We start from the raw sequence: 14,092 nt of genomic DNA on the forward strand, positions 1-14,092 counted from the left end.
TAATAACATAATGTATTATAACTATACTTGATAAATATAATTTCCGTATATTCTTATAATTCACAAAGTATAACTCTTTCAATAGTTCCTTCACATTGTACGAAAAATATGGATGTATCTGCAGTTCTATGAATCATTTTCATGTATGCCAAAATAATTCACTATCAAATGATGTTAGAAATTTTACTCCTATTCATCCAAGTTTTGGAAGTTTTAGCATTAAGTGCAATTCGTCAAGGTCACTTGCAAGGTTAAGATGGAGACGGAGCTCCACCGGTGCTAGTCAGTTCGTTCACCCTGTGCGCGCCGGGGAGCTCTCAAGGTGCCCCTAAAGAACTGCAACCAAGCAAACACCGCAGGGTAGCGTAGTCACCCCCTTGTCTCCGCGGGCCCGGCAACAATTTCATCTCGTACGCCTCCCGTAAACTATCTCTAGCTTTCGAGATCGATTTCATCATAATCATCGTAAATAGGAACTATGGATTCTAAGAATGATTTTTCAGCCAAATGATTCACCGTTAATTCCCACGTAACCAAATAGTTTGCCCTCGTTTATGTGAACAATCTATCTAAGTAATATTTTCGAATTATTCTTCTTTCAATTTTTTTAGGCACAAGTATTTCTATGACTTTTCAGAATAGATTTGTAAATAAATTGAGTTTATAAATATCGTTTCCGTATAGTCTCATAATTCACAAGGTATAACTCTTTCAATAGTTCCTTCACATTGTACGAAAAATGTGGATGCATGTATTTGCAATTTTATCCATATATTTCAATTATTATCGCATATATTTCAATTAAGTAATATTTTCGAATTATTCTTCTTCCAATATTTTTAGGCACAAGTATTTCTATGACTCTTCAGAATAGATTTGTAAATAAATTGAGTTTATAAATATCGTTTCCGTACAGCCTTTTACTTGCTTGAAGCAAACTCCCTCAGATTGCGCAATCATTGTGTAAAATTTCCGATTTTTTACAACATAGAAAAAATGGATATATTTTTCCCTACCAATTTCTAATTTATTTTTGGCATTCCTGTTAAATTTGTTGTAAAATAATACCAAAAATTTAAATTTTAACAAGGTGATTGATGGGCTTTCGTCTTATTCCCCGAGCACCAACCTCGCATTAACTCAGCTAGGATGATTATTTTCTCTCGTGTCTTTGCCACCTACACTCATTCAAAATTTCTATCTGATATTACTTTTATTTCCGGGTAGTGAAATTCGCCCTTTCGGATTCTTAATGCATAACACATTTAGCACAAAAAATTTTATTCTTTCGTCGAAAATGGCATAAAATTGTTTTCGCATCCACACTGAAGAAGGGGTTGACACACTACCTAATTGAGACATGATGTCTATGCCTTGAGCACTCGGACCTCCCCCTGTCAATCATTTATTTTCTACAAGGCACTTAAAACCCATGCCCTACTTCCATCCCACAATTGAAGATTTGGCAGGAGTGACTCAACTGAAAAACAAAAGGAACCAGTCCAAGGAGATTGAAAATGCGGAAATGGTGGAAGAGTAAGCAAAATAATTTAGGTCAGAAAAAGCCGTGGGATATAACAAGCGCAATTTATCCAATACATTTTTAATATGTGAACTGTGCTTATTATAATCCGATTGTTGAATGGCAAATGAGAAAAAGTCAGAAAAAAGTGATGAAGAGACTTCATTGGAAATATACATTTTACGATGCGCATGAAATAAACTGAAATAAATACATTGTCTTAAAATGTATCCTTGATTCACAATACCATATATTTAATCATACCTGGTCAAATATTTACACTTGTAAATGCAGTTATGTTAGCCGGGATTGTCCAAACAAATAATTTTAGCGCGCACGTGAAAATGATCTGCATCTTATAATACGCACTATGTCATATAAGTAATTTTCCTCAGCTCAATAGAAAAGGACACTCAGAAAAACCCTTCATTATTATTATTTTCAGATATTATCAAAACAAAAATTTGCTTTTTCCTGCATCTCATAATTCCAGTCTTTATGTACATGTTCATCAGATGACTTTCAGTATTTCTTTTTTTGGTACTTATTGAAATTTAATTTCCCCTCTTACTTATTGCGAGAGGAAATTTTGCGTTAACAAATGACCCAGCCATTTTCCCCTTATATTTTATTGTGATTTCATGGGCCATTATCAAATTTTACTCGTATTCAGCACGAAACCATCAATTTTCCATAATCTCCCTGACGACGCAACCCCAAAGCTAAAGCAAAATATCTATTTCATGTTAATAGCGACATACATACATTAAAAAAGTTTTAATAAGCTTGGAAACAGACGAGAAATGTACAACTGGGTCGCATAGGCATTTCATTTGTAGCTTTCAACACAATTGGCTAATTTAAAGATCACTCACACATTTTCCCTCGTGATTCATTGGATCATTTAATATTTTAAAGATTATTCTTTATATTTACGCTAAACTAATTCCACTTTGGTGTTACGATTTAATTAATTTTCGTAACTACGTTACGTTTATAAATTGTCGTTACTACGTGGCATTACATCCGAGATCAAGGATAAGTTCAGAAACGAATGGGTCCTGAGGGTGATTTTGGGGTTGGTCAGTGAAAGAACATTAGGGAAAATTATCACTTCTTCTCTGGATTACAGAGAGAAGTTTTGATCTCAGAGGACTAAATGAGAAGTCATAGAAGTTGGGAAAAATGGAACAGAAGGTGAACTGCCGCAGTAAAATATTAGCGCTACGCGAAAGGAAACTACTCTAACTCAGCAATTTTAACAAATCTTCAGTCCACGTATAAAATAGATATTTCATTCAGTATAATTTTCAAAAGAGACGTGAAGGAAGATATGATGCGCATACCGTTAGGTAATTTATATACTATCTATACAGTGTACACATATTGAGAAAGCAATAAATGTAAATGAGCATGGAAAAGGAGAGATAATCAGATCATTACATTTTGCCGAATACATTGTCGATCGCAGAGAGGAACAACTTGGATCTTAGTTTTCAATGAAAGAACTGGAAGATGTAAGACTTTAACATACACATCAGCAAGGTAAAAAATGCAGGAAAACGAGGAACGAAGTCATACAACCAAAGAAACCACGAATTGGAAAAACTGGAATGTTCTTCTGCTTACAGAACAGAATTACCACTATGTAAACCAAGAAAGAAAAAAATAACAAAATAATTGGTATTTATGATATTAAAAAAATCAGTCGAGCGTAAAATAGACGATTTCAGTATTTGAGGGAAAATTTCATGGAAACATACGTATTGAGTTTCTTTCTACATGACCGCATGACATGGAAAATAAATTCTTCAGATAGGAAGTGATAGGAAGACTCAAAATCCACTGCAAAATTGGATCATTTAATATTTTATAGATCATTCTCTAGGTTTATGAAAACTTAATTCCGTTTTGGTGTCATTAATTTTCGCATCTACGCGACGTCACATCCGAGGTCAACGATAAGTTCAAAAACGAATGGATTCTATGGGTAATTTTGAAGCTGGCAAGAGAAAGATTATAACGAAAAAATACAACTTCTTTTAAAATCACAGATTTTTGTCCTTTGAGTCTTTTGACCACGCGTATTTATCGAAGGAGGAGCTGAGAAGAAGAGAATAGCGACAGAGAATTCTCAGGGGAATCCTGTGAGAGAGAGGAAAGACTTGGAGACTTGGAGGCAGTGGAGTCGAGAACATTCTTCGGCAACGAGCGCTTGATAAAGGCAGCCATCGGAAGAGGAGTGAATGGAAAGAACTACCGAAGACTTAAAATGAGATACCTGGCTCAAATAAGAGAGAGCGTAAAAAATAAACTGGTGGAGTTGAAGAGATTGCCTGGCAGAATAATAGAGGGGGTGGCTGCGTCAAATCAACCTAAGGGTTGATGACCGGAAGTAATGAAATGACCGACAGTATCTATCACAGCCAGGTCTACACACAAGCGAGACTTTTTCCTGGTCCAATGCATAAAGTTCCTTCATATTTTCAGTATGACAAAGAATGTGGAAGAGAATATCACATGATTATTTAATGATGAGAAAACTTAGAAATTACCCAGAACAAATTATAATTAAAACATTCCTCTTATAATAATTTAATAAATACATATTATATTATACCCAAAATACAATTGATACCTTTTGAAATATTAGCATTGCATTTCCCTTACGCTCCCGGTGTTATATACGCAGTTTTTTCACAAACAAGCTTTACTCTCAGAAAACTTCGATTTAGATAACTACAATTATTCAATTGACTAATTAACCACAAAGGCTGAAATGTTCAATTTGAAAGTAAACTAAAATCATGTCTTATATCATTTCATTACATTAACGAAAGAGAGTTTATTTTGCGAATGAGGAGGGATGTGTTTTTGAAGAGCAGTTTCTTCCCCATTTTAGCCATTATTTTTCCCACCTTGATTTATAACCTCAACTTATGACTCATCTCCGCCTTACCAATAGTGAAGTGATATTGACTTAAATCACTATTTATAGGTAATTTCATGGCCTAGACCAGTGACGAATATTCTTGCAATTGATGAGTCTCCATCCTATCTCGAGATGAGCTACTTTCTATTTTCATGAGTTTTTCCCCCATTTATTCATTTAATTCTCTATTGATAAGGTCTACTTGGCGATATTTTTTTCTGGGCATTACACGTATATCAGGTTATATGGAGCTAGTTTTAAAATTGAGCTACTCATCAAAGCCAACCATTTGACAAAATTTCTCTCAATTTAAATTAGATTTTTGGATAGAACTTAAGACGCTCTACGTTGAATTCAAGTTTCGACCTTCAAGATGACAAAAGGGGATGAAGACATAGTGTTTTGCCTACCAGCTCGCTGGCTTTGTCCATCAAATTAATTTTAGTGGAGGTGATTTATGATTGTTATTTAACACATTCTACTATCTTCGGTATCCACTTAGCACAAATCAAGTCACATAAAATCCTTTCCGGTATCCCAATTATCACGCGACCAAACCTTTGTTTAACGAAACTGCTCATGCCGTAAGAACGTGTAAAATCATCGGTCGCCAGAATGTTTACCCGTGGAAGGAGAGCAATACGCTTGTTTGTACGCACTGCTCGCGGAACCGGTTAAGGGTCAATTGGAGAAGCGAACTCATTTAGCATGAATTGTGATGAATGAGCTCCATGCGTCGGACACCGCGAGATTTTCAAAACGGACGACCTTTTTAAGGTCGCAGCGAGACGGCGAAAAAAAATGAAAACAGCAGCGTTGCCCTCCGGGCACAGCCTCTGGGCGGAGCAGCGGTAGGAGGGGCCTTAGATGAAAGGATGGAGGTTGAAGGACGAAAGGGTATGGAAGGACGCGGAGGAGGGTATTCCGGCAAAGGGGTGGAGGTCCCCGCGTATTCCATTGCACGTAGGCAGGCTTTGGTAAATCGATGGGGCGGGGGTGTGAGAAACTAGGGCCCTGGACTCGCGGGGTTGGAATGAGTCCCTCTCACATCAGCCCCCAACGAAGACCCCTTATTCCCCCCCCTCTATATTCTCTTCGCAAAACCCCCTTTACCCCATCCCCCCTCGGGTTTTCCGCGACCCCTCATTCCATGTCCGAGACCCCACCCCTGTACGGAGGCGCATGCTCGGATTCGTCAAGACCTCGCCGGCGCAGTGTTCTGAAGGACATGGTCGCGGAGGGACCCTGCGAGAGATGTATCGGAATGGCCGCCAAACGCACGGTGAGTTTTCATTTCCAAACCGGCATGCTCGTAAAGATGCAATAAGTAGTGATTGTGAACGATTTTTGGTCGGTGCATGAGAATGCGCATTAATGAGCTCGACATCGTGTTCGTTCACTGTCTCACACTGGTAAGGCAGAGAGCACATGTCTATTGCAATAATATTTGCTATTGAATGTCGGGCATATAGTCTCAAAAATGCAATGAGTAGTGTTTGCAGAGGGACTTTGGTCGGCGCATGGGAATGTGCATTAATAAGCGCGATATCGTGCTCGTTCAGTGTCGCAAACTAGTAAGGCAGAGAGGACATGTGCAATACAGTAAGATTTACTATTATTTGCTGAGCATTCTGTCTTTCATTCAGGATGCCGCTTTTTGTTCATCATATGGCGCATTCAAATGCACAGGGCAAAAGGTCTTCCTATATAGATTCGAAACCTTAGCTGCATGAGACAAATTAATAGCCATTCAATTTACGAGCACATGTGCAAATGGATGATGACATGTTTTATAATCTAAAGAACTCGTTGTCATAGTATGAAGTATATCCTATCGCATACAAATGTGTAGAAACATATTTTGATGGTAAGAAATTGCTTCATTTGCGAGAACTCATAGCTCTCAGCGAGACGATACGATTGTGGGCTTCGTGCGGTGCGGAACCGAGGTGACGAACGCAATGCTGTTCATTTTATTTTTATATCATTGCATTACTTTCCTAATTCGAACGTTAAAGTCACCTCTTGTCAACGTTGTAGAAGTTGAGGGGGCGGCGGCTTTCCTCGAATACGTGAGAATGTCACAAGGGCGGCGTGGTCTCGGGAGCTCGCTTAGGTGCCGGCGTGGTTGCGTCATTCTGCTTTTTCGGCTTCGGCGCGAGGGGGGATGGGACGGATTCGAGCTTGCGCCTCGCACGCGCCGGTCAAAGCGTGGCGGGATTCGTTGGAACGAGAGACCTGGCGATCGATAGCGCCAGGGCCCCGGCGGCGGCTGCCAGCAGAAGCGTGCTCCCGCGTAAAACGGGGGCACAACACACACATCTTCAGCCGCCCCTGACTGGGACCATAATCCCAGACCACTCCCCTCCTCTTTCATGGAACATTCATCCACCCACACGTGCAACATACAATTCTCGCGCCGCAAAATTCCCCCTCTTTTGCCGGCTACAATCAACGACGCAACTCTCGTACCCTCTCAGACGCGAATTTACGCGAATATTTTGATCTTTGAAGGGAGAAAGAGGGAGAGAAACATACGGTGTGAATGGTTGGGTGAATTTTTGTCATTAGGTGGTCGACAGTTAATTTTATTCGCATCTTAACGTTTTGGGAATGGAGAGAAATTCGGTGAGAAAACCAAAAACGATTCTTGTTGGCTCCTGGTAAAATTATGTTCTGATTACACCCAAGATATATGAAAATTTCAAACCGTAAATTTAAACTTAAATAAGTTTGCATGTATTTGAATGCATGCAGAACTATTTATGATCCGATTATGACTCCACAGCGTATTTTTATTCTGTGAAATATTATTGAGCCCTTTATCTCTGATATTTTTTCAAGAATTGTTTTAATGGCTCTTAAAAAGACATTCAATCAGCAATTGAAAAACCACCATCATAGCCGAACCCTCGTTGTGGAAAAATAGCCCTCCGGTTACGTAACTACTTCCCCGCATTTAATCAGGGGTCATTTTTGTCTAATTGCCCTCTACTTCTTTGCTTGTGACTTCAGTACACAACTGAAAAACAAAATGTTGCGTGCTCATTAAAAGCCATGATCAACATTGGCTGATACCTTATAATAACAGTTAACATGGTCTAACATGCCACCCTCCAATGTGTAACCACAGTTGCAGACTAAAAAACCGACATCGACTATTTTTTTCGCATACAATTATTGTTAGAAATTTCCCTTGACTTTTAAATTTTACTTTCAGCAAATTTGTTCTAGTTCCGTGCGGTAAACGCTGGCGTCTGAGCGTGAATCAATGCTTATACCAAGCTTCAGGCCACTATTCACGTGGTGATTCAGAAGAAAACTTTCGTTTTTTTTTAATATCTGCATTGCATCCGGGAATGCAGAGCAAGTAGTTGGAATGAGAAGAAAAATATTAGTGAACTAAGCATTCCGATACTCCTGACCGATAAGATATTTTTGGTAAAACATGAAACCCAACATGCTTCATACATGAAACCTTTTAACGCATGATACTCCGGAAAAAAGATTGTGATCCATGAGGTACATTTTATGCACATTTATGTACTGATAGTTTTTATTAGCTCGTCGTATTGTACCCAGCATTTACCTCGGTAAACGCTGAACTAAAACGCTAAACTAAAACCCATATTTTTCCTTATTTTATCAGAGGATCATTTTACTGGAATCAACAGGATCAGTATTCAAAATCTCGATTAACAAATCGGAATCGAGCGACCGATTCTGCACCAACCGAAATTCGCGTTACAAGGGTAATTGCAATTATTTCTTGCGTACGTCTAAAATTTAGGAATATAATTTAAGACTGCACCGCACCTAACACAAATCATTATTGCGCTAGAAATTGGACATAATGACTTTCACATTGTTTACTCTAAAATTTGAATATATTTCAAAATTAAAATGTTATGCATAAGACATGAAACGAGGTAGTGTAAGAAATAAAAAATATTAATTCTGATATGATGAATTCGTATCAATAAAGGCCACTTATGGGTTACCTCATAATTTTGTGATAATTTGCGTGAATGTCAACATTATCTTGACGATAGATACGTTTGGATATTTCTCAAGACTTAACTACTTGGATTTTTCTGAAACAGTACAAAAAAAGTTTACCCAACTGAAGTTTAAGCCTGAGTAACACGATTTTTTTTCCAGCCTTTCCGAGGGACAGGTACAGCGATTGCTCCAATGATTGTGGGAAAAATGGCAGTTTCACGCGATCGTTTTCGCGATGGCTACAGGGATGGCAATTGCATCCCTTTTTCCACCACTCAGCACGTCCCTTTTCCATCGCTGAACCCATCGCTGGCACTGTCCTTTAGCCTATCAGAACGCACGGCTTCTAATAGCGATTGTAACGCCACCCATGGCTTTTAATTAAATTTCCGTTTTCAATACGGAAAGTGACAGAACAAGCGATGGAAAAAGGGACGGTAGAAATGACCGTAGGATTTAGGATATGATTGCTCAAGCGATCACTCTTTTGGTCCCTGATAACTTATCGCTTGAGCTATCATTCTGGAGGACGGAAAAAATGCTCGTGTGATTCAGCATCTAGTTCGTTTTATTAGGGATGAGTCGATTCCAAATTTAGATTCTCGATTCCACTGATTCTAGGGTATGGAATCGGAATCGACAATCGATCGCCTATAAGGTCGATTCCGATTCTATCGATTCGAGATAGATAAATATTTTGAAAATAGACTATAATCTTTGGGCATAAAAGCTGCCACACATCTGAGCTATTGTGCCCCGTACACCTTTATTGGAATCTCATTTATGAAACAGTAAAAGTGCTTATTATTCTATTTGAGCAGAGGCTATATTACTATGATACTAACTCGCTATTTTTAATGAATATACTTCTTGAGCCACTTAATCGTCTTTGATATTGTATTCCATTCAAATCTTAAAGTTTAATTGCAACAATTCTTCTGAAAACTCAATAGCTGTTAGTATGAATAAGAATCAATGGAATCGAGAATCGGGAATCGATTTTAAAGAATCGTAATTTTAATTGGAATCGAAAAAAAGTGGAAGCGACTTTTCTCAAATGTATCGTGTATGATATTAATTTGCTATTTTTCATAAATATACTTGTTGGACCACTTAATTGACTTTGCTATCTCATTTCATTCAATTCTTAAATTTTAATGACAGAAATGCTGCTGGGAAATCAATATCATACCTATTAGCATGAATAACAATCGATTGAATCGAGAATCGATTTGAAAGAATCGGAATCGAAAGAAAGTGAAATCGACTCGTCTCTACCATAATAGTAAATCGCTGTTTTTAATGAATATACTTTTTGGAACTTCATTATTTTAATTGTCTTCGCTGTCTTTTTCCAATATATTGTTTAATTTTGATTACAGCCATGATTCTGACAAATGAATATTGAAAATAACGATGAAAAAGAGTGTAATCCCTGGTTTTTGGTAAAGCGATAGCACGGTTTAGCGAACAAGATTCGCTGCTCCCACTCATTCCCTAAATACGCGCTAAGGTCTCGCGATACGCACAAACAAAGGCGTGCGAGCGTGACTACACCGTAGGGCGGTGCACGTAGGATGAGAGAAGGGGAATCACTACGCTTCACGGAATGGCGGGATACTCGCTGTGGAGGCCGAATGAGCCTCGGGAATGAATGAGAATCGTGAAGCAAAGGGGAGAGAGACGTCAGAAGGGGAAATTTTACCTCTCCCCACCGTCTCCGACGTGCAAAATCACGCGAGGGGACGCGATCACGCAAAGGTAACCGTCGGCGAGACAGGGTGCACAAAAAATACCCCAGACAGCCATCATAAAAAACACCCCCAATAAAAACCATTCAAGTCATAACGGCAATCTGAGGTGACCTTCGCCTTCCGAAACGCATTTCCGCATTCCACGTCGTCTTTTCCATATTTCTCCATTTCCTTATAGCAGTATTAAGAAGGCGCATCACTTTTCCTCGACCGGTCTTTTTTCCTATCGTTCTACTTGTTTAAAATCTACGCTAACGTCTTGAAATTTACAAGGACGGTACAAAGAGAAGGCAGGGGTGGATTTAGAAGAGGTTACATGGGTCATGACTCCCCCCAAATTTCATCAATATGGTTCATTTTTATTACTTTAACAGTTTTCGTATCCTTTTAACCCTTTCTAACCCAGAGCTGCCTATTGGGGAAATTAAATTTCAATAATTCTCATTTTTTAAATGTGAACATTTTCCGCTCAAACATAATTATAGTGGCAGCTATACATTTCGCCTTTTGATTTCACAGCACAAAAGAATACGTAGTTTAAATCTTTCCTGAATAGAGCTGAAAATGTATACATATTTGATGCTACTTATTGTTAGAAGCAACATTGGGTTATAATGGGCTGAAGGAGTAAAGGGAGTGCATATGCAAATGCATGGCTACAAGTCTCAGAGGAGTTTGAGTTGTATTTATCGTAGAGCGTGGCACTCCCTATTGTAAAAACGTCACATCCACCCAGAGATTATTCCATACTTCCTGGACCCAGGATATAATTTGATACTGAATTCGCCCCTGAGAGTAGGCGTTAGCCAAAGTTTTTATATATCCTTGATATTAAAACTTTACCATATTATCTTCTTGGAGGTAATTTTTTAAATCTAAAATATGGTTAAATGTATATAAGTTTTTATTATTTATGATTATAAAGTTTCTGGATGACAGCGCAAGTTTCAAACGATTTATACGCATGATAAAAGACAAAATGCGGCCGGCTGAGCGATAGTGATGCTTCATCTTAAGCACGGCGTGATATGGAACGATGGCTTATGTCCCTTGCCAATTTTAATTTGACCATGCATAAAATCACATGTCAATTAGAGAAGTTCCTCTTCATATGCTGCAGGAATCGGAACTGCGCATGCGTCATAATAGCTTTGCAATGAGAATACTCCAAGCGACGAACTGAAAGGATTTTTAATACCTGCGACTGGCTTAGTGATCCATTTACAGCAATTTTATATACACATCAGTTTATATTTTATATAAAAAAGATATCCTTCTTATTTTACCAAATGCTGGAAGCAACGAGAGCTCAAGTTATTAATTCCACATATCATGCCCATTTTGTTTTAATGTCTCCAGCTCAACTATTGAGATTTACCGACTCAAAATTGGAATTTTCGCGAAATAAAGAAAAATGTAACTGTTAATAAATATAAACACAGACACCTACTTCTAACATAGAACGAAAATTCGCGAAAATCGCTGCCCACTCCGGAATTTTGTCGAGTTATCAGAAAACCGATTAAATTTTCCATTTCACGGAATCATATTATCCTCGTTGCGGAAATTGATGGTTGGGGGAGGAAAAAAAAACATAGGTAGATATTTAGAATAGGATTTGGGATAGAATTTGTTGGCCAAATGCCAAAAAATGGAAAAATATCTCCTTTTTCAAAATCAGTCGGAATTTTTATAGAAAAACTATTTTTATGAGGAATCTAGTTTTGATGAATTTCCCGATGGAGATCGCGAAACTTAGCGCTCAGAATGATTGGACAGACGTATTTTTATTTATTTGCGTTCAATAAAAAATAGCTTTCCTCTGTAGAATATAACGATGAAAACCGTCCCAAAAATTCAGCCTAGGTACAAAATCAACCCAGGTGGGATTCGACACCGTGTCCTCTAAGTAGCGAATGTCCTCTAAATTAAAATGCGTAGAATGATTTTTCCAGTCCCATGAATGTATAATATAATAATACTATTCCACCATGACGCTAGCTTGACCTTAGGTCAACTTATCCATGTGTTCAATTAAGTATTTATGATTTTTAATTGTTTGGGTTAGCACAATGCATCGCTTGACTAATTTCATATACAATCATTTGATGTAATTTAGCATGCCAGTAAAAACACTGCAGCCACCGTCATGCCGGGTATTTTAGGGGAACAGAGAGGGCGCAAGAATCCCTCTCTCCCAAACCCTGGGACAACTCCCTCTAACTGGGGCAAGTTGCGGAAGGTTTGGGTAGGAGGGGCGGGGCAGCGCGGAGGATGCCGGGAAGGGTTTGCAGCGGAGAGAGAGAATTGTGTGGAGGTGCGCGTGGACGCGAATGCCCCTTAACACGACCGAGGTCAATTGACAATTTTATGCGGCGACTTGCTACGATTAGTCGGCACGCGAATTCACAGAAGCTACCGCGAGAAAACTGACAACCTCTGTTGGTTATTGAAATTGTGGCAACGGCGATGCGTGATTAGGTTAATGCTGCGATGTTAACCTTAGGTCTTGTTAACTCCATTTGGGCAAAAGGGTTCTAGGGATTAATTCTTACTCAACTACGCTCTATATATATTCACTATGTGTTCCTTTTTGTATTTATGATTTTTATTTAATTGGGTTAGCACAATGCACCAGTGAATTAATTTCATTAACCACCATTTTATTTTATTTATAATGCCAAAAAGATATAGGATCATTTGGAACTCACTAGGCTATGTTATTGCACATATTTTCACACTAAAAACCCATTTACATCAAAATAACTTCGATTTCTATCGCAGGTAGTGACTCAATTAATGTATGAACAATAAGCTGCTTCTAATTAAATTCCAGATTCATTTTGTGTATAAGCTTAATTTTGTTGCTGAAAAATGAAGTGCGTTTGTATATTTGTATTGATTTTGATTTTCCACTATTTTTTAGATGATATCTTTTGCACATGTCAACTGGAATAATTAACCTTTCTTCCAAGAGAAAATTTTTCCACCGAACCGCACAAATCACAAGACCTTATTGAACGGATTGAATTAAATGATACATAATGTATAGCAGAAAAATATATTCACTATTAACTATGCGGCTTTTCCATTTCTTATTACTTTTACAATGCAATTTCAAACTATATTCATATCACTTTCCTCTGTGGTTCCTATTTATTTATTAAAATCTATATATATCTATCATATAATATCGTAACTGCGGATATACATACTTCTCTATAGATTGAAGTATTTTAGAAGCGGTCTCTGACTTAAAGAGGTTAGCCGGAAACTCATAATTCTGGAGCAGGAAAATAGTCTACGGGAGAGCCTGAGGTCAGTTACTAAATTAAAATGTAATTGAGTGGAGCTAGCGTGAAAATTTATTTGTTCCAATCTGTTACAATGGTATTTTTTCTCTCAATGTAGCCGCTTGATAAAAGAGTAGCCATTGACTGAAATAAATGAAATTTAATTTGAATATTTCCCTGTAGGTTATATACGATTATCCTCCGTGATTACCATAATTCCAATGCCGACACAAATATCTTGTATGTAAGCATATAAAACATGGGCGTACCAAGCAAGAGGCTGGGAGGGGGGCAGTTGCCCCCCCCCCTTAGAAGCAAAAAATTTCAAATGCCTTGAAGGAAAATAATATTTTTCAAGCAAATAATTTTAAAAACTAATAAAGAGCTGTTACAGTTTCATTAAAATGTTGGTTTTATTCACCTTTTCCATGCTTAAATCTTACCTATAACTTGAACAACCGTGGCTTGCCCCCGCCTAGTTTTGATCCAGGGTACGTCCTTGATATAAAATAATAATATGAAAATAATTACCACATATTCACCACTTCTACAAAATTTAGATCAAGTCGGCATCTCTTTCATGTGTTAA

General features: G+C 38.0%; 1 protein-coding gene across 1 annotated transcript in view; it reads left to right on the plus strand.

Moving 5' to 3' along the window:
- Positions 1–5,615: 5,615 nt before the first annotated feature.
- The window catches only part of LOC124166122 (b(0,+)-type amino acid transporter 1-like), a 131,320-nt gene continuing 122,843 nt past the window's right edge, over positions 5,616–14,092 (plus strand). Inside the window, exon 1 of the mRNA XM_046543777.1 lies at positions 5,616–5,736. Within this exon, the coding sequence (XP_046399733.1) occupies positions 5,637–5,736 (100 nt within the window). The 5' untranslated portion in view covers positions 5,616–5,636. The remainder of the gene's footprint in view (positions 5,737–14,092) is intronic.

This window comes from Ischnura elegans, chromosome 9 (genome assembly GCF_921293095.1).
Source record: "Ischnura elegans chromosome 9, ioIscEleg1.1, whole genome shotgun sequence".
Taxonomy (NCBI): Eukaryota; Metazoa; Arthropoda; class Insecta; order Odonata; family Coenagrionidae; genus Ischnura; species Ischnura elegans.